Below are 25,422 nucleotides of genomic sequence, written 5' to 3'. Positions count from 1 at the left end.
ATCAACAACAATCCTCCCCTCTCCTGGAGTATCTGCAGTTGCGTTTACAGTAGCTATCAGAACTACTCTGTAATGGAAATGTATATCCCCAGTAATTTAATGTGATCAGTGAAAGCCTTTGTAAATCAAAGTGTTTTATTCTCGGAGAATCGCTTAAAATACTGCTGAACTGTATGGTGAAATACATTCCCTGCTATAGGGGTTTTTCTTCATTTTTGTATTGATTTTTAGGAGCTTTAGAGTTAAACCATGCCAGAAGTGTTGCTGAGATGAATCACTATTATCCAAAGGCCACCAGCCTCTCTGCCGACTGACAGAAGGATAATTCCGCGTGGATCAAATAAATACAGATGTGTAGTAATTAGTTCTATTCCCAGCGAGCCCATTTCCAACACACTAAAGATGTGCACGATTATGGAGCCTCACCCCAACAGCTTTTATCAATTTAAACTGCTAAGCTACAGGATAGGTCATAACCCAGCCTGCTATTAATAATGTATTTATTGTGTGCAACATTATAAATTAGGTTCATGGAACAGAAAAGAACACCTTTTAACAAGAATAATGTTATCTTTATGCAGCAGCATCACATGTGCCTAGCCACTCAGCTGAAGTACAGTCCCAAGACAATCAAAAGAATAAAAATTCTTATCCAGAGCAGAGATGCCTACATTATTGGTGGGGTTCCCCACAAAGATGATTTGGCAGTGGCTGACATGCTAAATGTGCCTCTATTAGGCTCGGTGCCAGAAGTGGCTCATCTCTATAGTACCAAGTCTGGGAGTAAACGCATTTTTGCCAGTGCTTGTGTGCCAACCCCTCCTGGAGAATCGGACATCTACGACAACGACCAGGTAAGCAGGACGTGGTCTGGGACGTGTCAACATGCAGGTGCCCGTTTTCGCTTGATGGGACGCAAACTTTGTACAGTTGCAGCGACTCTCTTGATTCTCTTGTCAAGGAGACTCTCTTGTCTCTAACCCTAACTGGGTTGGATTAAATCATGTGTGAGGTTGGGTTCTTTTTTTGGCTCTATCTGACCAATGAAGCGCGATCTGTATCCTAGTCAGGAGTAACGCAGTTGTTCTGGCATTCTTTGTGGTCTTTCTTGAGAATATAGAAGGGTGTTTGGTCCAGTTATTTCAAACAGTTCGTGTTGCTGCTCCATGGCTGAAGTCATGGCGTTAATAGGTTCACCAGTGACTGAAAATAGAACAGGGATTTCTGGGAAACTTAAGTATTTGATGAAGGAAAAATTTCTTCCACTTAGGGAGCGGAAGCCTTTTCCAAATTGAGGTTCCCTGAGCATATCTGCAACTGGAGTTCTACCTGGCTTATCCAGCTGAATTCACCTATCTCATTAGCATGACCAGTAAGACAACTGGTCATGAAGAGAAGAACAAAATACTGCTAAACTGAAATGACAAGGCACAAGAGTTTTCTGTGCTGTGCTCAGTTTACAGCTGTTTATCTTGCATTCGGTGCCTCAGTATTTCATTCTGTAAGCTGATTTTGCAGTTGGCAATGGTATATCTTAAATATGATCCGTACTGATTTTTTTTTAAAAAAAATCTTTTTATGGTGGTGCTGCATCTCATACAGGAAAATAATCAGTGCCCTGGTTTGTAGATATTCCTACTTCTTAGAGAGGCTTTTCACATGATTTTATTTGCAAGGCTTTTTGCTAGTCCCCTTTAACGCTGAAAACAATCAAAGCTACACAAATACGTTGCAGCTTCTATCGTAGATGAAATAAATATATGATCCACGATCTGAAAAACAACTGTTTGATTTATTGTTAAATAATTTATGTGAATCTAATACTTTTGATTCATACTACAGTGTAATGGAAGTTCTACTTCTGTTGTTTGCTTGTACGGAATATTGACATTTTGGGTTAAATAATCAAAGCAAGGTGATGCTATGTTAAAGCACAATTCAATTTTCACTTAAAGATAGCGCATCATTCTTTATGATTGGTACAGTCCTTACACTATTATTGATCCTCTTCATTACTGTAGGGGAGCCATCAAGAAAAACACATTTATGTGATTCTCAAAAGCCACAAATAATAGTATCTGGAACACACTTGTAATTGTATTTTAGGTCAACATTGAAAAAAATAAACAAAAGTCCCACGAAATGAATACATAAAAATGTAGAAGGAGCTAGCCAATGCAACGAGAGCTGAAAATACTTTTACCAGGTTCAAAAGCATTTGCAGTTTCTAAGAAGCTAATTGCATCCTCCACCAGCTGGGCAAAAGGCATTTTAAAGCCATTTAAATCTGTGTACATACACAAATAAATAATTAGCATTTTTATAAAGCCTGCCTGGTAACTCCTTCATACATTTATAACCATATAATGTACTCTCCAGTAGGAAAATTTCACAGATGTTTGGCTGGTGTTAGAATCTGGCACAATTGTTTCTCAGATTTTGCAAATAGCATAGTCCTTCCCATGTTATTCCCCGTCACAAACATTTATTGAGCTGTACTGATTATCCAGAACGTAAGATCCTGATCAGACAAAAAAGCCTGGACAGGCAAATTCCTCTCTGCAGAATACAGCTCCGTTGGCCACCAAAGGCGCTCCGTTGCTGTTTGGTAGTCTGCCCATGTGGACTCCAGTACGGGACTAGGTGATCTCCAGAGGTCCCTTCCAACCCCCACCATTCCATGATGAAAACCATAGATTCTTCATCAAAATGGTGTTCAGGGTTGCTTTTGCTACGTATCCAAGATAACAGCAACAATACAAGCATCTCTAAGAAACAGAAACTCTAGTTAGAAAATAAAGTTCAAGTCCAAAGATTTGAGAACTGGAAGTCTCCAGGGAAGAACAATTTAACGCTGTCGTAGTGCAAACCATCTTTGTGTCATCGCCCCGCAGATGATCGGTGTTCTCAGCCAGCTCGTCGTGGACCATATGGAAGTGCGGCGTTGGTTGTTTAAAGTGAACGATGAGTCCGGAGGAAACGGCACTGCCTTTTGTGACGTCATCTCGCATTTGAAATGCTACCCTTGGGTTCAAAAGGAACGCCGGAGATACAGCCCTGAGATGTGGAGTAAGAAGTGGGCGCACGTAAGTAACGAAGGAGCGGGGTATCTTGGTGGTTATCTTGGCTTCTTAGTTGCCCACTGGCGGTCTTCCTCACGCTGAATCTTTTCTCTGAGCTTCCATTTGAACACGTTGGTAGGAGTTGATAGTACGGAGTCCAGACGAGCTTGTACAAAGCAATAGGTAGCAGTGATTCAAATAAACCAGTTAAATATTCCAAAAATGTAAATGAATGCCTGGCATCAACTGTGGAATAAGTTGGGTGTCGTAACACTTGATTCATATGCGATAATGTGCAAATTTTACACTGTGTTTTTTATCCAAAATGAGGACGTGGATAACTGAAAGTGTATAGGTGGCAGAGCCTTATAGCTGCACAGAAACTTGGAATTATTGGAACAAAGCGTTGGACTAATATAGTTGAACAACACTAATTGACTTGAAACTGTATACAAACTGATTACTTTTTCATCTGGTTTTCCAAGGATTATTTTTTCTCTACGTTTTTGCTCACTAGCTTTTAAACCTGTTAGCTCTTTTCAGCTGTGTAAGACAAAACACTTGAGGTCTGAGATATCATTAGACTCCTGCACGTTTCATTACAGTGGGTGTTCAGGTAAGGAGAGAGATCCCATGAATACTTAACGGAGGGAAACAGTATAGCATGAACTCATGCACTAGTAGATTCCTAAGAATCCACATGATGGAGAGAGGTTGTAAAATGATACATTTCAACTGCAGAAAAATCCATAGGAAACTCGAGTTCATTAGTTCTGGCATTGGGAGAACTATTTGTAGTTTAAATATTCATTGGTATTTAAATGTGTTAATTTCAATAAGCATTTGATATTTCTGTATATTGTGCCAAATTCATTCCTAATGTAATGGTTTTAAAGCCAGAAGGAATGTATCCAGAAAGAATTGTTTAATTTACATAAACTACTCATTATAGCTCTTTTGATTTTTTTAATTCAATCAAAACTGTTTTGAAATTTTTGTTTGATTGAATTATATTGTATATTAAAATTTCAACTTGTGCTGATTACCATTCTGTTGCATTTGACAACTACAAAATAATTCCACATTATAAAACAGAGCTTGTCATGTAAAGCTGAAGGGCTAATTTCTCTGATCTGCTAAAGATCCCTCGCTTTGCACAAATCCAGCAGCGTGGGGGACTGGAGGGCCACCCCAGTGGGAACATCGTCTGGCCACTGAGCTCCCTGGGACACGGAGCTAGCAGAACATCCCCAGGTCCTGCTCCCTCCATCTGAGGCAGTGGGGCACAAGACATGATGCACCAAGTCTAGTTTTTTGCTGGTATAAGTCCCCTATGTAAGTGGTATTACCTAGTGCCGGTGTTAGTGTTCCTGGTTTTGTGCCTTTTTAATTCTTTCGCGGCAAAGTGACGCTGAATAAAGGACGTAGGGATAACTGGCTTTCTTTGGTTTCCCTTTTATGCTGCATTTACGTTGAGCTTTGATGCAACCAGGAATCAACCCATGAGAAGCCCTTACACATAAACATTTGTTGGAAGTTGGAAATTGTGTAGGGAATAACGTATTTGATCTGATTTCCTCCCATCAGCAGGAAAGCTTCTGTAAATCCAGACCAGTATTAAAGCGTGAAACTTGCTGCCATGTTGACCATCTTGTTTGAATGTGCGTGTTTGAATTTTTCTGCCTTCCGAGTCGGCCCTCTTTTGTAGGACAGGAGACCTTTTTTATAGATAACGAATTGCAGTCTCCACTGAGGATTAAAATCATCCTTTGTTAAGGAATACCATTGTGATGATACACATTTAAACATCAAAGCATTAGTTTATGAGCACAGGCATGCTTTAATGTCCTATTACAGTATGGAGACCTGTTTCTTTTGATAATGAAGACATTGTGTCATCGGCATAGGCTGCCACATACAAAACGTATGCTGGCAGGTTATTAAAAAATTCAGCTTCTTGATGAAAGACTATCCTGCAGGCTAAGAGTACTGTGAAAAGACTCTCCATTCTGGTAGAATTATTAGAAATGAGAATATGACTGTAAGCAGTAAATTATGTTAATACTTACAAATAGCATCATTTGCATAGCAGTTTAAGACACGATACCCAGATTTCCTCATTGGTATGTAGTAGGCAACAGAACAAAAATAATGTAGTTTGTGAGTTTTTGAACTGTGTAAAAAAAAAAAAAAAAAAAAAAAAAAAAAATCTATTCCATCTGAAAATGAGGCTAATTTTAGATTCCTCGTTTCAAACATAACGTTGGGCAAACAAAAATGCAGGACAGGATTATCGATGATTTTACCTTGTTAACTTAAAGCAGCATCTGACTTACCTGAACAATTATTTTGCTACTGCTTGAAGGGTAGAATTCACAAACGGTGCTGAATGTCTCTGTAAGGCCTTCATCTTGCTGTGCACTGCTCAAGTCTGTCAGCGTATAAAAATCTTCATCCCGAGGCCCAGATTCTAATGATATTCAATATCGAGAGAACTGCTGCCTCCCCAAGTGCACACTTGACAATTGTGAGGCCATTTGTGGAGAAGTTCTCCAGTGTGAAAAAGAGTATCAGGATCTGACCCCAATTACATGCAAAAAGATCAGCAGGTGCTGAGATACCTTAGGAGTTCAGTCGTGTCTTGCAGTGTGAATGACTATTGTAGGGAACAAATAAATTCACGGGTTTTTAACTGTGTAAGATGTGCGTGTAAGGCATGAGTGCTACGTGGAATGCTCTTATGCCGTTCTGTCATGATTTTCCAACCTATTTTCTGCACCAAGTCCAGCTTCAGTTAGTCTGTTCATAGCAAAAAATGTGGTTCTGCTACTACTAGAGTAAGAAACAACAACAGGACGATCGCGTGAGGGCCTCTTTGGAGTATCTAGAGAAAGATCTCCGTAATACTTAGGAATACACGGTATTCCAAGGTATGCTAAGCACCTGGGTGTCTCACTCCTCTGGAAAGTCAGCAGTTCAGTTTTTGGAAAAATCTCACCTATGATTATACGGACCCTCACTGGGAGACTGTATAAATTCATGGAAGAGAAAACGATTAACTGTTACCGCTGACGCAGTCTCTGGCTTAGAGGGATTCTGAGCAGCAAATTGTTGGAGGCTGGGAAAGTGTCTGGGGAATGGATACGCTTGCTCTGTTTTCATAGTTTCCTGAGAATCCACTTGTGACCACTGTCAGAGACAAGGTTCAGGGCTCAGCAGACCTTACACGGCCAAACTTGAATGACCTTGAAAAAAGACGCTGAGATGCACACTCAGAATTCAAACTGAAGCTGGGTGGAAAAGTGGTCCACAAAGCGCATTTGGTGCCTTTTGTTTGGTTTTGGACAGACGCCAGGCTGTCCAAGTCCATGATGCCTCCTGGTCTCTGCCTCTGAATCTTGGGACCCAAACTGCCACCTCAAACTCTGAGAACATCTGCAGTTCTCTTCCCTTTTAGAGGAAAGATAACATCACCTTCCTGGCAGTGTGGCCTTCTTTCTTCTTTTAACAGCCCCTCTTTTACATAAAATAATACAGGACTGTGCAGAGATCCTGTCCTCTTGTATAACTGCAGAACTCTAAGTAGTATCTAAATCACTAGATTAAACTACTAGTCAAATTAATTTTAGAATTATCTTTTATTACACTGCAGCTCGTAATTAACCTTCAGGACTAGCAACATGGTAGGAGTTAACCTAGCAGCAATCCTAGAGATAACGGAGATCAGACTGGAGACAAAAAAAAAAGCGATAAGTGTGGGGATAAAGAAGAGCTGAAAACAGAAGAATAGAACAAGACCCAGAAAAAGAAGCAACAAATATTCTCTCAATAAGCCTTTATAATTGGCCATAGCCACACAACCATTTCAAAACTCTCCATTAAATGTCTGTTGTAGAAGGAAAAAGCTTTGAATGCTCTTGGGCAGCCTACTGTTTTAAATGTTGGAGTGCTTGAATCTTACTGCCTCCGGTTGTGTCCAGTATTTCATCACGGTTTCTTTTCCTTATAGACTAATCTTGGTTAATTCACTGAAATGTCTAAGAGGAAATCAAAATCGTTTGGAAAGGTGATAAATCCGGAAAATCCAACTTTTGGTCTGAGTTGCATAAAGCAACATTCAGGCACTGGTTGTGGGGTTTAGCGTTGATTGCTATGGGAGAGTTATAGTTCCAAAGGCCAAGATAAAATGTTGTAAAATGCCGGCTGTTCCTGTAAGTTAAAATCTTTTTGGGCAACTGTCAGAAGTCGTGTCCTAAGTAATAGATAAACTTTGTGATTATCTGAAAAGCAGGAATAGCGGTGAGGTTTTTAACTGGTTGAGGGAATTGCATTCACTATAAGAACCCTGAAGCTTACACACCACGTCTGGTTTCTTTACCGAAGCAAGGAATTTGGAGTAAACAGCAAATGTTTATAAACGGGTCAAATTAATCCCAAGTGTAATATGGTCGAAGACATAATTTTTAGAAACCCAGCGCTGCCGGCACGCTGTTGTCACCGCGCGCAGCAGAGCTTTTTTCCTTTCTGCTGCCCGTTCTCACCTTTTGTAACGCCGCCAGCTTTGTTCTAGGGCCACGCTACAACTCTTACTGAACCTGGAATAAATGGCAAGCAATTGAACTGGTCTTAGTCTGAAGTCTACCGAGGGGGGGGTTTAAGAAAGGAGGCTTTGCTGCTGCTGTTACCGTGCCCGTGCAATTGCAGGTGTGGTGTTATTTTGAGCCTGAAGAGGGCCAGAAACTCTGACAGATACACAGAAGATGCTTTTCCAGCGTTTTGACAGGCTTTAATTTTTTTTTTTTTTCCTAACTGATATGATGTTTAATAAGGAAAGGGAAGGAACCCAGAGACTTAAGGAAGAAATTGATTACCTATAAAGCAATACAGCGGCAGGTTGTTGCCTAGCACAACAGGGCAGTGCTCTGTCAGCAATATATCCTAAAGAGTTTAAGTATTCGCTGTCTCTGCAAACAGTCCGTGGTGCTCTTCCTCGGGTTATGACTATATCTCTGTGTCTGCTGTGGTGGTGGTTCAGGTGATTCTCAAATCTTCAGTAAAATAAAGCACGATAATTGTACCCCTTGGTTAAATTAAAGCCATGATATCCACTCCTAAGACTTGCAATAATCAGATATGCAAGCTGTTGGTTTGTATGTCCTATTGATTTAATATGCTTCTAATCAGTACATAAAGCTATAGGCCTGCAGTGTTAATTTTTCATATGCTTACAAAGTACCCTTTGATTTTCTGTCACGCGTTAATTACAGCGTTTTGCCATTAAATAGGAAGCTTTGTGTAAACTAATTACTAGGTAATCATTGTCTACCGCAAGCGTGCTGTTTGTACCTTTTATTTTATTCTAAAAATGCACAGATCTCGCAGTCTGGAACCACTATACCTTCCAGCCATTAGCTCTCACTAATTCATAGCATTATTGTGTTAAGATTGTAGGAGTTGTAATTGTTGTGGTATCAGTGCTGTTAATTACCGGAGTAAACAGTTGAAATGGTGCCAAGGTCTATTGTACAAGGCAGAGGAAAGGAGGTTTAAATGTTACTTCCACCATCTGGGGACTGGAGTAGAGGCAAATGCTAGAAAACAGCAGTGAGGCAATATCAGAACTTCAGCTCCAGGGTTTTAGGCCATATGGATCCAGAATATTTTGAATCAATTGAATTTAAGTGCCAGTTTGTAGCAATAACAGTGTGGAAGGAGAGGATAAAGCAAGAGCACTAAAGAAATCTGAAATCCGTTAATGTTATCGCATCCAATAAAATGCCTGCTTGGATTATTTTAAAAATGTTTATTTTGCTAAAATCCAAAAAGTAACACATAGGCAGCTCTAAGAATAAAAGAAGTTTAACTGTGTGTTGCTTGTGGAACACAATGCAGGTTTTGTCTGACGATTCCTTTAGCATTACAGCTCAGCGATTTAGATAAAATTCCTGGGAAGTGACTGTGGATGATCTAGACGGTGTCTCTTTTCTCTTTGAAATCACATTTTTGGAATTAGAGTCCTTTCTTTAGAAATACAAGCCAGTAAGGGGAGCGGCAAAAGGGAACAAAATTGATAGAGACTGAAATAGAGAAAAAGACATTAATTAGGAAAATAATATTAATCTGAGGGCTTCTGAATTGGTTGTGCATTTGCAGAGATCTCATTAAAATACAGAAAAGGCGCACGCAAGTATTCCTTATTTTATATGAGGATCCACATCTCAATGTCCTGAACTTAACAATGCTGCATTCGAAATAAACATACGATTATTTTTAAAGATCAGGACCCGTTATGTTACATTTTCTTCACTCCGAAGGTAGATGTGGGGAACCTTGAAAGACGAAGGCTGCAGCCTCACAACAGACATGCTTTTATGCATAAAATAGCAATGCACGTGGAGTATTTTTTTTTTTTTTAAGAAGCGAACTCTTTAATAAAATTGCCCTGATCTCTAATTAGCATGCTGTGCATAAACATGCAGAATTCTTTGACAAGCTCATTGAGCTTTCAGGATCCTCTTTTTGTCTGCTTTTTGGTAGCGCAGGCGGTAGTGGTTTTACATTTGATTTCCCCGCATGTATTGTTTTTCCGAGATGACATCTACGAAAAGAGATCTCGCAGCATATTGCTGTTGCCAGTTTAGGAGTGTTCGGAGGAAATAGAAAGGATCTCTCTTTCTAAACAATCCTGGTTTATTTATTTTTTATTGGTCTGTTAGCAGATGTTGAAGTGGTGCAGGGCACAATGTAAACATGTGCTTTGCAATGGAAGTAGCGAACTATACAATGAAACAAGCGACTGGGAGGGGTTTTTTGGACTAGGCCGGTGGGTTTTTTTGCTTTTTATTTTGTGTGTGTGTATAGAGTTGAATTTAGAATGAAAAGAAGTGCTTGATCTTTATATATTGAAATCCTGAGCGTGCAGAGTGACAGCATGAGCCAGAAGAGAAAACCATGGCCCCATGTGGTGTGAAGAAAGGAACAGCAGTTTAAGTGCTGGAAAGTTGAAAGAGAACTAACCTTCTTGTTCTTGTAGTCAAGGAAAGTGGCTGTTTTGTGCTTTTGTATTGAAGCATAGCATATGTGCCTCAGTTTGACAAAAAGCCTCTTGAGTCAAAGCAACCCTAGTCCTGTGTGCTGATCCAAAGCGAAGGCCATGATAATGAGGGACGGGCTCTCAGGAAGCAGCCAGTAGATAATACTCCATAAGTGGAGAATTCTGTGCGCTGTTTTCACCATTCTACTTAATGCAAGTCGCAGCCACGGCGAATCGCTTGCCATGCAGCTGAAATGGGCCATTAGCTACCAGGGAAAATTGTCTTTGCTACTTTCGGCAGATGGAGCAAATATTTTACAAAGCAATTTTACATACGAAAAACATTTGTGTTACTTGGTAATGATGGCTGTTTTACATGATGTTACCTTCTATCAGAACATACTTTTCCAGCTCGTGGAAGGCGAAATTGGCACTTTTTAATTTTAAAATTTGCAGTTAGCAATTAAATGCCTGGGCTTTAAATCAAGTTGCAAACTTTAAGCAGATAGGGTATTCAGTGTATCCCTTCCAAAAACATTTCTGTTTCTATAAACCTCTCAGATTGTTTTGTGCACGGCAGTAGATTGTGGTTCTGGCCAGCGTGCACCTGTCTGAACCAGAAAAAATGTCGAATCGCTTTAATTTGCAAAATAGGAAATAATGAAAGTTATTCGGATGGTCAGACAGGAGTCGCTGGCCTCTTCCAGTATAACCACGTTTGCTGGTTTCGCTGGGAACATAAGGATAAGCCGGGCTGGACCGATTCACGTCAAAGCAGCTGGAATAAGTTATCACAGCTCTGCTGATCGCCACATAAAGGATATAGTGTATAAATGGTACGAGTTGTCACAGTGCCACTGAAGTGGCATAAATTGCCGTAGCTTCATTGACTTCAGCAGAGATGTGGTGGTTTGTATTGCTGAGGATCTCTCTGCTGATTTTATTCTTCTCTGGCCCAGTCAGCTTTACTTATTTGGAGTTACTTTCTTCACTCTATTTGCTTGCAAGGTCTAAATAATTTCCTTTCAATTTGATTTTTAGCTAAAAGGCCCGAAGTCTTTCTCATGCATTCTGCTCTGCAGCTTTTTTCTGTCCCCAGGTCTTTCTTCCTATCTTGAAGTCTATTTCTTCTTTCTATTTATTTACTTACCTTCTCAACAGGCTTTTCGTTGCTGACTGATCTGTCTTGAGTAGATTTCCTACCAGTGCCTTCAACATCTTCCACATTTGGTCCTAATTTTTTGTTGCAACTGCTGTTCTAAGAAAGCCTTTCAAAATACAGCTTGCAGAAAGGGTGAGAAATTATTTTATATTTAGGGAGGGGAAAAGGTGTAATGTTCTGCCATGCTTATTCCTTGTTATGAAAGGGTGCAAGACAGATTTGGATAGATTTAAAGATTTCTATGTGACGTAAAGAGTATTTGGGCGGCTTCTTTTTTTTTTGCTGGTACTAAGAAACATCAGCTGAAAGATTTGACCAAATGCTCCCTGTTTCCGTTGAGCCTATGATTCTGGACTGGTTTTGGGCCACATCAGGAGAATGAAACATTGGTAAGCTCTGCTGGAGATACCGTCCAATTTGCATGAAATCAGCCTACCGAGCAGTGATCCTTTTAAAAGGTTTGACTTCATGAGTGAATGTTGGATCTGGGCTTGAATTCGCCTACTAAAACTCCCTATAGTCAGGATTATTGCCTTTTTAGAGCTTATAGTTGAAAAAAACCCAAACAACTTCAACCAGAATTCCAGTGCTGATCCTTAAAAAGCGGTTGCCCGACTCCCTTCTGCAAACAAACACGTTGATTATCGAGGCATTACCTGTTACCTCAGGTTGGATCTCACAAGAACATTTTTCAGATTTTCTTGAATTAGTTAATTCTTTAAAAGCCCCCATCTTCTCCCTTTCTAAGGCGACTGGTTTTGATGCACACCTCCTTCCCAGCCAGCGCGTCCTGAGGGTGCTTTGGACCGCAAGATGCTCCTGAGCCAGGCACTGCCCGTCCGCATTGCCCCAACAGACGTTCTGAGTTCAGCCTGGGCTCGAGTCCCCTTCAGACGCTTTTTGCTCTCGTTTAAGCAAGCGACACTGGGTCTGTCGAGGAAGTCTTGCCTGTCTAACGTCCATCCTATGGCGAGAAAGTAGCAGCATGTGACGTTGCCGTACGTATAGGTGAGCTGAACGGAGACTCTGTGTCTCACCACCTTTGTGAGCCAGGTAAGCGTGCCCTTCGGACACTTCGGAGTTTGGAAGCTCTGCTTGATTGTGCACTGAGTTTAGGGAGCTTGCTTTCACGCTTGTGTGTGATCCTCGAAAACAGCTCTGTCTGAAAGGAGGTGCTGCTGTCCCCAGCGCTCTTCCATGGAGCTGGCGTGGCTGCCCTCGTGTCCCTCAGAATTGTTGCAATGGAGAACTGGTGTTCGCGTGCCCGTAGTTTCATTTTTACTTATACAAGCTTGACCACAGCACTCGCAAATGCTTCTACACCTCCAGCAGGGATTATTGGGGTTTTTCCCCCGTAATTTACCAAAAGCTTTCAGGCAGCTGTCGCTTACCTCTTCTTTTGTTTGGTTGGTATTTCTGTTTAAACGGCACCGTACCCAAAGTCATTAGATCTCAGGGAGGAGACTCAGTGTGACAGAGGGATCGCTGACCGCACTGACAGATGCCAACCGGTTTGTAGGTCAGCAACTCCATGGCATCCATCACGGCTCACACCCTCTCTCCAAAGCTGCCTTGATTTTCACTGCGCAACAAACCACCTGATCTTGTGACTTCTTGGCTTCGCAATATTTCAGCACAAATACAAACCAGGACAAGGCCCGCTGATACTTGCTCGCTGCTCTGTTGTTTTAGTCAGCTGGGCTATCCAAAATCCTCCATTCCTCCTGACAGATTTTAAGGAAACGAGCAGCGTAAGACCGGAATCTGGGTAAATTCTGAACTTAGATCTTGTGTTTTATGTGGTCCTTTGTTTTTGCCATCAGGTTAAGGTGGTGCTGCTTAGTATATTGTTATACTGACTGAGCCAATTTTTTAGCATTTCTTTCTGAGATATTTGAAGTCAACAACATATTTTTCTCTTTAGTGTACGACAGGAACCCACATAGGTCAGATTAGTGTCATTATCTAAGCACCTCAATATCTTTAAGGCATTTTTTTTTTCTCAATTCCACGCGAGGCAGGGACAGCAATTGTCTCCCTTTCATGGCTGGACAGCTGAGACACGCAGAAAATCACTTTCCTGAAGCCTCAGGCAGACTGCATTCAGGAACAAGATGTATCCAGGTCTCCTATACACAAAGTTGATCCCTGAATCATTGGCCCATCCTCCGTCTCATTCTGGTAGTGTCACAGTAAGCTGATTCTGAATACGTATGTTTGATTACATCATGTAATGCGCTTCATGACAAAGCCCATCTCTTCAAACTGACTGTTTTCTGGGTTTCTTTCCTATTCTTTGATGTTCGCCGTGAGGTTTTATCATGTTCCTCCAGAGCTCAAGATAATACGATTGTGGCTTAGGACGTCGCCAAGATCAGAGGACGGTTGGTCATCTTCTGAAGCACGGGATGCTGAAGAGAGAGGATGTAAAACAGAAGCAAAGAGACCCAGGGGAAGCAGGCGAATGCTTATGAGGCAGCAAGAAAAGGAGCCTGAAGCAATAGAGTCAGGGTCTTTGCACTTTATATGCTTGTGTACTTCTGGGAGGGTTTTGCACAGTAAAAGCAATGCAGTTTCTGTATTTAATGGGGTGGTTTTGTGTGTGTGTTAATACAGTAAAGAATTTGAAACTAGGAAGAAGCTGGTTTCTCTCCCACGGTATGACTAATCACATTCCGCCAACGACAGGAGCCCAAATACACTTGTGAATTTACGTTACAGATTGGAGAGTGTGAAAGGCTGTTGCCCGCTTCAGAAACGCTTTTGGTTGATTTTTCCTCCTTTTTTCTTTTTTTTGTAACTAAGGGGTGTTTGCGTTGATAGAACAGCTTGAACACAGAATCAGTAAAACTATTTCTGGCATATGTGACTATTTCAATACGCTCAGTTTCAAAATATAAACAATGTAGAAGTTATTGACTGCTGGTATTGATCCCTAAGCAGTTACCAAGTGCTTAGCATTTTCAGTTGCCAGATCAAATTATTGATATAAATTATAATGAAATGGATGCTCTGCTGAAGGGCGGGGGGGGGGGGATTGTCTTTCGGAGGAGGACAGCTTTCAATAGGAGGGAAGAGTAGTAAGTAGAAAAATTAAAAAAGGCTTCCTGACTGTGGGTAAACAGTAACCACATTTTTTTTTTTTTTTTTTTTGCCTGTTGGAGGCCTGGTTTTTAATCACCCCACAAGCAGTTTTCATTTCTGTAGTAAAATTGCTTGTGGTTCTATTTAATTTGTTTCTGCAGGAGCCAGCTTTGGTGAAGATCTCCCAGGAGCTGCCGGGCCTTTTAGCACAGCACGTACAGCCAGTCAATGAGAAACGATTCCCTACATGGGAAAAATTCCTCCAAACATTTCTTAGTCAAGGTAAATAAGACTGCAAAGTCGCTGTTAAGTGTTATAAGGAGTAATTATACCATATTGTATGCCATATTCTTGTTAATCTTGGGCCCATTTAAATAGTTATTTCCTTTTATTTTTCCATTATGCTTCAAATGTTCATTTGCGAATGAATTACAGGCAACTACTCTATCATTCATATGTCCAAGCTTTTAACCTATATTAATCCTAGATTACCTTTCTCACGTGATTCTGAACCAATAAGCACCAACTCCTCAATCCTGGGTTACTGTACTAAGGCTGTCACACTTGCCAAAGGGCTTTAGGGAAGGCTAGCATGCGAGTTTGCACGTGGGTAAATGTGAGAACGTTTCATCTTTGTGAGGTGTTGGTGAGCAAACATCTGTGAGACTCGCTTCTCCAGCCCGTAGGACCGTGAACTCTGGATGCTACGTACGTACATCGCATGGAGTCAGACGTGCTGCTCGTAACCTTTAACAGTTTGGAGAAGAGCTGAGCTTTCTCGCTCCCCAATTTTTGCCTTCCAGGCAGGCGCTGTTGCCCCGAGGATCAGTCACGCGATGCCGTATCGTCCCTTACGTTGCGTTGGCACAGACTCCTCGTTAGACCGTGGCCATGCTCTTTCTTGCCCTCCAACCAAAGGGAGATGAACAAGTTCCAAGCTGGATGGTTTTGTTCGTGTGATGCCGAGTCCTCAGCAGGGCTCCATGCATTAAACCCAGTCACAGCACCTTCAGATCGAAGCTGGTGAGCACCCAGCTGGCCTCGAGCTCGGAAGTGAGCCCGTGGTTGTCTGTAAGAGGCAGCGCAGCTCAAACCCTTGTGTAATCACTGCAGATCAGGGTATCTGAGAGTGGGCTTTGCACAGGCGTGCTAACATCCTATATTTGTACGCCAAATTTTGGACAGGAGTTTGTGGTTGGGTAGTGTATTTCTATAGCAATTCTGCCCTGCCGTCAGTTTGTATTATATATAACAGATATATGTTTCATACGTTTCTTCATCTGTGGGAGAGACAAGGATGATTCAAAGCTTTGCAAGTGTTTTTTTGAAAATAGTGCCAGTTAACATATACAGTACCAAATTTTATTACATATTAGTTAATCCTATCTAAATGACTTACGGCATTATACGCAGTAAAAAGACAAATCCAAACGACAACCAGTTTTCTTTGTGATTTTCCTATGGAAAACCATGCTAGAAGTTGTCATCTCCGAGCCTTCCCATCTACCCACCGAGTTCCTCCTGTGGATGAATACCGAAAGGCAGACCACTTGTCTCAGACTATCGTATGGATGGGAATCTCCAAGCTTAGTTCACAGCAGGAGATACCACTCCTCTGAGGTCCTAACCTTGCATTTCACCGCTAGCCTGAGCCTGGCGTTTAGCCAGGCTGTAGGACAGCCCAGGATTCATTCATACCACCCAAGGGCATGCTTCTGCTGTCAGATACGTGATATATCCAGTTTGGAACTGCTTGGGAAGCATCTGCAGCTCAAAAGCCACTGATTGAACTATACAGTGCTACAGTAGATGAGAGATCTTCTTTCTCTTCTGAGAGATTCATGGGTTCTAGCGATACTGCTCACATTACACTTATTTACTTGCTGTATCTCCATAGCAGTCCTCGCTGCGATGTCTGAGCACAATAGGAGCTGGATGGTTTCAGTCTGTGCACGCTGAAGAGCATCACATGTGAATTTGATTACTAGCTTAACAGCTAATTCATTTCTTACTAGGTGGTGTGATAGAAGCCTTCCCGCTCTCGGAAAATGTCACAAACCTTACAGTGGATATGCTGATAGAGCCAACAGGCAAGATAAAAATAGTGTCATCTGGAGACCAGCTCCATGCTGACGGTCCTTTGCGATCATCTGGCACTACCATTCCACAACGTTCTGTTGATCCAGCAGTTCTTAATTCCCTCTGCTTAAAAATTGGCGAAACCTGTAAATCTAAAGGGGTGCTTGGTTACTTCTCAGTTGATTTTGTGACTTTCATCCACCCACAAACGATGGAGCGGCAGGTGAGTGGGGCGGGTACGTTATTTCATGCTGTCCCCCTTGGATCAAACAATGTCTGCTTTCCTACTCCATTCCAACAGAGAGCAGGAGAAAGGTTTGCCCTTTGGACCAAACTTTATTTCTGAGCCGTGAGGCACGTGGAGGGAGGGAAAGCACGTGGCTGTTCTGACAATAGCATAAAATTTAGACCTGATCTGCCAAGTGGACCTGAGGAAACTTCTTTATCAGGCTGAAGAGTAACGAACCAACCATGCCTGTAGGGCTGCTGTCAAAGCTCAGCGATAAGAAAGTAATATTTTAATTTTTTCTAATGACCTTTTTTCCCCTAAAATAAGTGCGTTCTGCATTAAGCAGATTACAGACAGTGGTCTTATGGCCAAGATATTTAGATGATTTTCGTTTCAACATGTTCTGAATCTCTTGTATTTGGCTCTGTAAAAATAATTACAGGGATTATTGTACTCTTTTGAGTAAACCAGTGTCTAAGAATGCAGATCTGCGGTTTGAGGATGAATCTCAGCAAGAGGGGATAATTTCTTCCAGCAAATAGGATGGTAGCGATGAACAATTTGGTTTACATCGTAATGGCTAATTTGAGTAGAAAGAGGTAACGGAAAGCAGTCCAGTTACCGTGTCTCAAGAAGTTACAGCCCTGGGTCAGGAGTTCCTGACTCTTAGCTCGCACAGAACAGCTGCCCGTGGGATATCAGTTCATTGTGAATGAAAAGGAAAACCCCCTCATTCGAACCACTTGTTCGGCTTTTAGAATGTCTGGGAGAAGAATTTACTGCGAGAAGGATCGGTGCGATCTCACACCCGGCTAGAAAATTATCCCCCGGTGTCAAAATGCAGGCTGAGGTCCACGGGTGGCACAGGAGAGTGCATATGATTAAAAAATATCGATGGGGGGGCTGAAAAGCACCTGCATTCCTTCCCAGGCGTAGGGGCCCGGGAGCAACGGGTGCAGTGCCTGAGGGGCAGCGGCTTCTCAAAACGTGCTCACGGTTTCGCGTGAATGTTCCCGTGGAATTCGCTCTGTAGATCCGTGTCCGAACGAGCCGTCACCTTCTGCCTAGGGTGCACCCGACTAGGAGTTGGTTTGCTTTCGAGTATTGCAGAATATTTGAACAGAAGAGCAGCGGATCTGGGTACTGTGTGATGCGTTACGGGATTGAGTTTTACAATAGCGTCTGACAGTCTATCGCACCCCCTCCGGTCCCGAAAACCTCATACGGTGGTGGGCATGCTAACTGCAGGCGCTCGTGTGGGGAGAGATGGGTGGCCTTTTGGGGAGTCAAGGTTGAAGAAGACAACCTTTTAAATAATGATATTCTAAGGCTAACTCCTGGAATTACCTAGAAAGGAAAATGCTGCGAGGAAGCCAGTGCAGTTGTGGAGTGGTGGAGCACTGTGTGACTTACACCAGGCATAACTGAGCCGAATGGAAGGGACTAAAGAAATGTTTCCTCACGGAGTCCTGCCCGGGAGAGTTTTTCATGTAGATGAGTAATGGGGTCTTTTTAAAAATCAGACCCACTCAAGTGCCCCTGCTCCTCCCTGCCAGAGTTTACAAGCCTATCAGCAAGACCTCATAGTCAGCGGTATCAGAACTTTTGATGACATAAAAAGTAACATAATAAATCAAGACAGCAAAAGGGTATCGACTCCAGAATCTGCTGCTGCCTGTGATGGATGGCGGGGAAGCAGAGGAGGGGTAGCTGCCATCCCTTACAATGCATAACTGAACTCTCAGATCTCGTAAGACGATGGAAGATACTGCCCCAACACACGCTGCCTTCAGTGCCAAGGAGCAAATAGGTAAGAGAATGGATTTAAGGAAGCAATTTAATTCCTGGCACGAATGTGGATAATCAGCCTTGATCATAGTTTGTAACAATAATCTCCATGTTTCTATGCTAGAGTAACCTGGCATTTGTGTTATTCATAAAATCAGATTTTGTTGTCACAACATAATCCATAAAATTCTTTCACCAGTGAGCCACTGTGAAACCAAAATGAAGGCTGTTGTTGAATGCTGTGTTATGTTTTAAAATAAAAACACTTCCATGAGCCTCAAAACAGTGAAGCCAGGCTTCCCGTAGATTTGTGCCTTGTTCCCATGTGTTCTCCAGCTGAAGTCACTCTGCTGCCTTTCCCGTTGTAAGGTCACTAGAAAGGTCTCTTTCCTCTGTCCACTTACTTTAGGAATCTCGTGGGAGTTTAATATATTTGACATTTTTACCTTCTTCCAAATTTGGTTGATATTGGCCAATAGGATTGTGATGGCAGGTGTACAAACCTAAAGCACGAGGCCAGACTGAAATAAAACGAAATGAAGTAAAATCCGGGTGAAGAGACTGAGCGTTCGGCGTGCTGGTAGTAGCCTTGTGTTTGAAAACTAAAGAAAATGAGGTAAATTTTAGAGAATATAAAATCCTTATTGTTAGTGGTGAATAGTATAGTTGAGCTTGCTGGGTACAACTATACAAATTCAAAATTAGCATATGGATAGAGACGCTAATTCAAGATCTTAGCATCGAGTCTCAATTATTTCTTGTTTTTCCAATGCAGCTCCTTGGTTTTTTGCTCTTCTGACATTGTTTCCTTCTACAATCTTCAGTTAGGACCCTCACCGTTGAAGAAGTGTTTAACTGCAGAAGGGAACATACCTGTGTGTAATGGGATAGGCGGGTAGTACGGGTGGGCTTTCAGGCGGTGCCGCGGCTCTGTGCCCTCCAGTCCTTTTGGGTGGCTGTTTCTCCTACGCGTCTGAAAATCACAGCTTGTACGGTGTGAGAAAAGGCTTCAGACCCAGGGCTTGTGTTTAAACCCAACGAGTTAGCATATGGTATCTATTGGCAAAAGCTGGCCCTTTGGCAGTGCTGTGATAATTCTATTCCATTTTAAGCTCAGAGAAGGCTTAAAAGCAGGCTTTTGGTAACGGATAGCGCTGTAGGGTGACCGTGGTAACCCAGAGAATCGGAATAATGGTAGCTTTGAAATACAGATCACAGTTACATTGGACTCCCAAAATGTATTTACACAGGCACTGTAATTAGAACTGCGGATAAGCCATATTGGACAACTTCCACGTAAAGTTGCTTTAAAAAGATTAAGGGATGACGTTCTCGCCCGCTGAAGTCAGTGGGAGTTTTGCCAATTGCTTCACTCGAGGCAGGAGTTCACCGAAATACCAAAATCCTTCCTAGACTATTAAGGTTGAGACGTTTCCTGGCATGAACAAGGACATATTAAAACAGTCAGTGTTTCTTGTGGCCTCTTATTATTCCTGTCTGTTCTGGCTTGGTTTTCTTCCCTTGTTTCCAATTGATTCTACCTTAGTATTTCTTATCTTTGTCAGCATGTACCACAACTTTAACATTATTTAAGCACAGGTTTTTAAATTTAACTAGATGTAAAGGCAATTAATGATGCCATCTGTCTTGGGAGAGAGAGATTACATGAAAGATTGTATTCCTGAAAGCACTATTTTTTTTGGCAAACAAGAAATCCTATTAGACTCTCGGAACATTTGCTCACTAATTTCAGAAGGGCCTACTTTAATGCAGTAGCTGAAAGGCTCAGATACATTTCCTGGAAGTACAGTATACTTGGGCATTCTTTCAAAGTTATATTTTACAGAAAATATCAACCGATACATGATATTTTCAGTAAAACTAAAAATTAAATATCTCATTGAGCATCTGTTACCAATACAGTCTGAGTATTTAAATACTTAAAAATCCCTGAGACGTTCATGAAGTTATATGCTGCATAAATACAACTCTTTAAGAAATGTGAAGGGCCGAATAAGAGGAGACAGATTTCCGCCTTTGCGGACTGAGCAGCTGGATGCTGCAATCTGTGTCTTCACATGGGCGCCCCACTCGTGTCAAGGGGACTTCAGAGCCAAGAAACACGTGTGCTTTGAGTTCCAGGCTCTTCACCTGAAAGCCTTTAAACCTGTATGTCATAAGCATAAAATTAGTTTTGATTTGAACAACGGGATATTGCTGAAAGATTGCTACTGCTAGCGAGTATTTCCCTTCAGCGTGCTCTTGTCACGTTGCTTCGGTAGCAAAGAGACTCTGCGGGACGGAGAAGGAACGATGCACGTCTGTCAAACACACAGGCCAGCGGGAAGCCAGAGTGAGTGTAGAAATGAGAACGTAATCTCTGTCTGGGCACTGTAGAGCTTTGTGCCCGTCACAGGCACAGCGATATCTTTACTCCCTGGCAGCCTACGCTGACCAAAAGGCCACGAGAGGGTTGGCGAAGGTGCCCGGGGGATTGTGCATCGGCTGTGAGCACCCTGGCAGGGTCCTGAGGGGCAGAGAACGCTGGGGACTTGGCACAGTTCTCTCTGCCTCGGAAATCTTATTTCTGTTTCGGTTATAAGCATCTGGGATTTCATCCCAAGGGAAAGGGAGAGGGAGACACGCAGTTTTCAGTGTCTTGGGAGAAAGGGGAGGAGAAGAATTCGGTGTGTAACTTGGGCTGCATCGCTTCTGGTTCCCACTCTGTTTTCCAAGACTGATCTGTAAGAGCAAGGCCTTGACCCTTCGAAGTGAAGTCTTGCGCGGTATTGACTGAACGCAGCTCAGATCCCAGCTTGTCAAGGAGCTGCACCTAAATAAGTGCATTTAATTGAGTGAGACTGCTTGAATGCATGAACTCCCTTACATCCATAGATCTGTGGGCAGATAACTTGGAGAAGCAGGGTCATAAGTCACCTTTTTCGTTGGTCCGATAGCTTACACAGCCCCCCACCTTTTGCAGCGGTAGTGAGAGAACACCGGATTCAACGGTGCAGTTTGGGCACAGAGGAAAGGATGAGGCAGAACATACCAAAAGGACAATTACGGAGCTGGGAAGGTTCAGGTATTCTCCCTCCGTTCCAGTCCGGTAGCTTAAAAAGCCCCTGAGGAGGATGGCTTCAGGGCTGCCAGGCAGCATCGGCTGTGCAGGCAGGTCTGGCCTTGGGAAGAGCAGGGTGCAGATGTCCCTGAAGCCCACGGATCAGCTCCGCTGTTACCGCTCAGTTAACGCTCTGCGGGACGCTTTCGGTGGGATCCGTTCTTCTGTGTTCACACACGCATCTTCAGATTTCTCCAGAGAGAACATCGCATTTTCTATGGGTCGTTTTCAACCAAGAGCCACAGTGTTTTCATTAACCATCTTCCGATCTTATAGTCAGCAGGGTAGAGGTTAGGGCAGTTCTAGGGCTCTCAAATGTCAGGTTTTGGGCCAGCACCAGACCATCCCAGCAGCTGCCACGAGATGGCAGCCGGATAAGATCCTGCCTGCAATTGCTGGTGAAATAACCAATTCTATTGCGAATTTTAAAAGTCATAAAAGAAGCTCTTGTTCCAACACCCAAGTTGCATTAATATTTTACTAATTGACATTTTTACCGTGTCATTCAAGCACTTCTTTAAAAATAGCAGGCGTGCTCTTTACAATAACGCAGACATCAATACTAGATGCAGATAGAACAGTTAAACTGGAGAAAGAAAAGCTATAATTTAGTAACTCTTTGAGGATTTATGTTTCCTGCCCTTCTCAAGTTTACGTTTTAAAGCTGAAGCATTTTAATGGCAGTTGTAAAGAATGACACTGTAATTGTGACTTTATTCCCTTGAGATGCCTTCACCGTGAAGCGCAGGCTCTTCAGCTGTGCACGCTGAAGGAGGGCGTCTCCTGGCAGCACTTGGCAGCCTGGGTGAAAGGGAGCCATTCCAGACTCCATCGTATTTCCTTGGACCAACAGCCAGTACGTCTTGCAGGATGTATTTCTAAGGGGTTTTTTTGTTTGTTTCCAGTGGTGGGATTCTGGAAAGTCCTAGTCTGTGCTTTGCTTAGCTTAATCTAAAACCACTCTTAAGACTAGCTAAAACCTTAACTACTGCCTCTACTTTTTTTTTAAATCATAAGTCATAATGAAACCCCAAACCTGATTATCTCTGAACTTTCATTTGTTGTTTGAAAATCAAGTATCAGTTCTAGACTTCACAAGGGAGCTCTCTTCCAGTTTAATTTCTGACCACATAAGTGTCCTCAAAGTCCCCAAATCTCAAGTGAAAGCTCCTTATGGTTCTGTGATTTTGCCATGCAATCCTGTCAGGACGTGACACCTGCCATCGCAAACACCTATGACTGCACACGTGCTCGTATTGTAAATGCTCAGAAGATGAGGATGGACTCCAGTAACAGGTATTTGTTAATCTGTGTGGTTGTATCATTCTTTGTCTTTAGTTAAACTTGACCTTTGCACAGGCCGCCTTCGAACAGCTCCTGGTTTACTGGAGGGCAGGATAATTTATCTGGTTATTAACTGCCTGACCTCCACAGACATTGCTTTATAGACTATGGGAATATATCCATAAAATTTAAAAACAAACAAACAAACCAAAACCCACCAAACCCCACGAAACACCAGAGCTGAGATTTTCAAGGCACTCTAGAAGCTTTTGACACCCATTTTATGTTACTTCCAAGGAAAACCTGTTGCAATCCAACAGAAGCTACTAGAGAGCTGAACCGAAATGAACTTTCTAGCCACCTACGAGAACAGCCCGAAATAATAAGTAGGTCTGATGGTTCGTTTGTTCTGCCTGTGCTGGGAGCTCTGTGGAGCTGTTAAAGTGTTTTGAAGATTATCTGCCACAAAGGTGGAGTTGGGTTGATGTTTCTAAGAAAAGTTTTCATTCATTTTGGGTGGTGGTTTGTTGGTTTGGGTTGTTGTTTTTTTTTTAATAGGCTGCAGGAACAGTTGCTATTCTATGTCCTGAGACAAAGCGAAAAGCCTTTAATTGATTTCAGGAGGCTCGTGTTTCTGCGCGTAGGTTTTTCTTCAGCCAGTGCCGCAGATAGAAATGTCACATCCCGATTGTTTTAGTGGGAGGATGCTCCTCCCTTTGAAAGAGGAACCGTGCTGGAGAGCAGCGTTCCTTGCTCCGCTGTAAAGCTAGGCATTGCTGGGGACTGTATCGGGGTCTGTTCTTCGCTGCTTTTAGCTGGTGCTGTGTCGTTTTTCTTTAGAGCTCAGGTAGTGCCACTCTTACCTTTCCCCCCCGACTCCTGCATCGGTTTCCACCGTTTCGACATCTCACAGTTTTCAAAGGCATCTATAGTGGGACCCTGCCTGAGCTGCTCCCGGTTACGAGTGGTAGTGTCAAGAACGATGAGTGCCCCGTTAGTTGCCACGTACAATCTAGCGCTAAAAACTACGCAGGGGCCCAAAGAATACGTGGGCGAAGCCTTCGATGCAGTCCCAGCGCTGGTGGGGAGCCGCGCTGGAGGTCTGCCCACGGCACTCCTTCCTCCTCGCGCGGTGCCGCCGAGCTGCTGGAGGAGCTGCCCGTGGAGCCAGCTCTGCTGGGACAGTCTCCGTCATCCTTCACAGAGACCGTTCTCTCAGTTGAAGAGTCGTGTCTCCATTTGGGGGGACTGCTGCCACCCCTAGTCCTGCTGCTTTCTTCTCCCCCACGCCCTCTCTTCTGTGCCTGCCTCTTTGCTCGCACGCTGCTTCGTTGAGGCCGCCCGGCAGCATCAGGAGCGCAGAACTGGACGGAGCAGCCATGCCGGGAGCTTCCTGTGCTCTGACGGTTTAACGTGGGAAAAGAAGCAGAAGAGAGAGCAATAGGTGTGTCTAAACTATATTGCCCACATGGGTCACATACACGTGACGTGTAGCTCTTCTTGCTCTCCCATTAGGTGTTTTTCTCAGTTCCTGGTGTTCTCCGTACCTGCTGCTGGCGGCAGCCCCAGCCGTACTGATTTCCCTTAGTTCTCTGTGTGCCAACGAGCACGTTCAAAGCGGCGGAAAGACGTGATCGTAGCATGAGCACGGTAGCATCTTCACAGGACATGAGAAGTCATCAACTATGGAGTCCACCAAATGAGAATCCTTCAGACACGCATATAAAGGGTTCTGGTGCTCTTTTCTTTGTTTGTTACAATTAATTTTACGTCATTACACTCAGGGGACGCCTGCTGTCTCCGGTATGGTCAACGTGTGCTTGGTATGATATCATGAGCTACCCCTTTCCAATTGGGAACATATATATTGATAGATTACTGGTGAAAGGTGTCTGAGGGATAGAGCCAGCGCACAGCTCTCCGCTGCCTGCTTCCAGAATAAAAGCACTACAGGCAGCTGCATAGCTGTTGTCTTCACACGGCTCCGCCAGGCAGGCGCAGGCCTGCTGGACTTCCATCCTTGCTCAGAACTACCCAAAATGCGGCCTGTTATTGACTGCTCTAATTTTGCAAAGAGCACTTGTGGCCTTCAGGAACTGGAATGGGACGTAGAAAGGGTTCCATTGAAGAATTCAGTCAGTGCGTCGCTAATGATCTGGCCAGCATTTGAACTAATAAAACGGGAAAAAAATTATCCATGAAAATAATGTTAGACCCATTGCCCAGGCCTGTTGTCTTTCCTGTTTCTGCAGCAGTACAAAGGGCACTTCTGGCTTTCCATGGCAAAAGGGAATCCCCTGCTAGGATAAGGCCGGAATCTTATGCCATCTGATCCTTCTTCCTTTCTCCCCACATTAGGGATGTTCTGGGACACATCCAGGGCAGAAAGGGACGTGGCCGCAGTGGAGTGTTCTCTGACAATCCTGAGCCAGGAAAAGAATCCTTGGGGGTGATCCCAGCTGGCACACAGCAATGACCATTTGGCCGCTTTAACTTGCAGTAGAGGTGGTTCAGCCTCGGGCTCAGAATGAAAGGAGGTGGACAGGTGGCTTCCAGCCATGTTTGCCTTCCTCCTCCTTG

General features: G+C 43.1%; 1 protein-coding gene across 1 annotated transcript in view; it reads left to right on the top strand.

Annotated features, from left to right (window-relative positions):
• Positions 1-25,422, top strand: part of IQCH (IQ motif containing H) — a 69,899-nt gene that overhangs the window by 32,659 nt on the left and 11,818 nt on the right. Inside the window, exons 13-16 of the mRNA XM_086471906.1 lie at positions 582-854; positions 2,895-3,086; positions 14,503-14,623; positions 16,357-16,643. Of these exons, the coding sequence (XP_086328032.1) occupies positions 582-854; positions 2,895-3,086; positions 14,503-14,623; positions 16,357-16,643 (873 nt within the window). The remainder of the gene's footprint in view (positions 1-581; positions 855-2,894; positions 3,087-14,502; positions 14,624-16,356; positions 16,644-25,422) is intronic.

The sequence above is a fragment of the Leptosomus discolor genome, chromosome 11 (assembly GCF_034619465.1).
Source record: "Leptosomus discolor isolate bLepDis1 chromosome 11, bLepDis1.hap2, whole genome shotgun sequence".
Classification (NCBI taxonomy): Eukaryota; Metazoa; Chordata; class Aves; order Leptosomiformes; family Leptosomidae; genus Leptosomus; species Leptosomus discolor.
The sequence above is the reverse complement of the archived record's forward strand: the minus strand, read 5'-3'. Positions and strand labels throughout refer to the sequence as shown.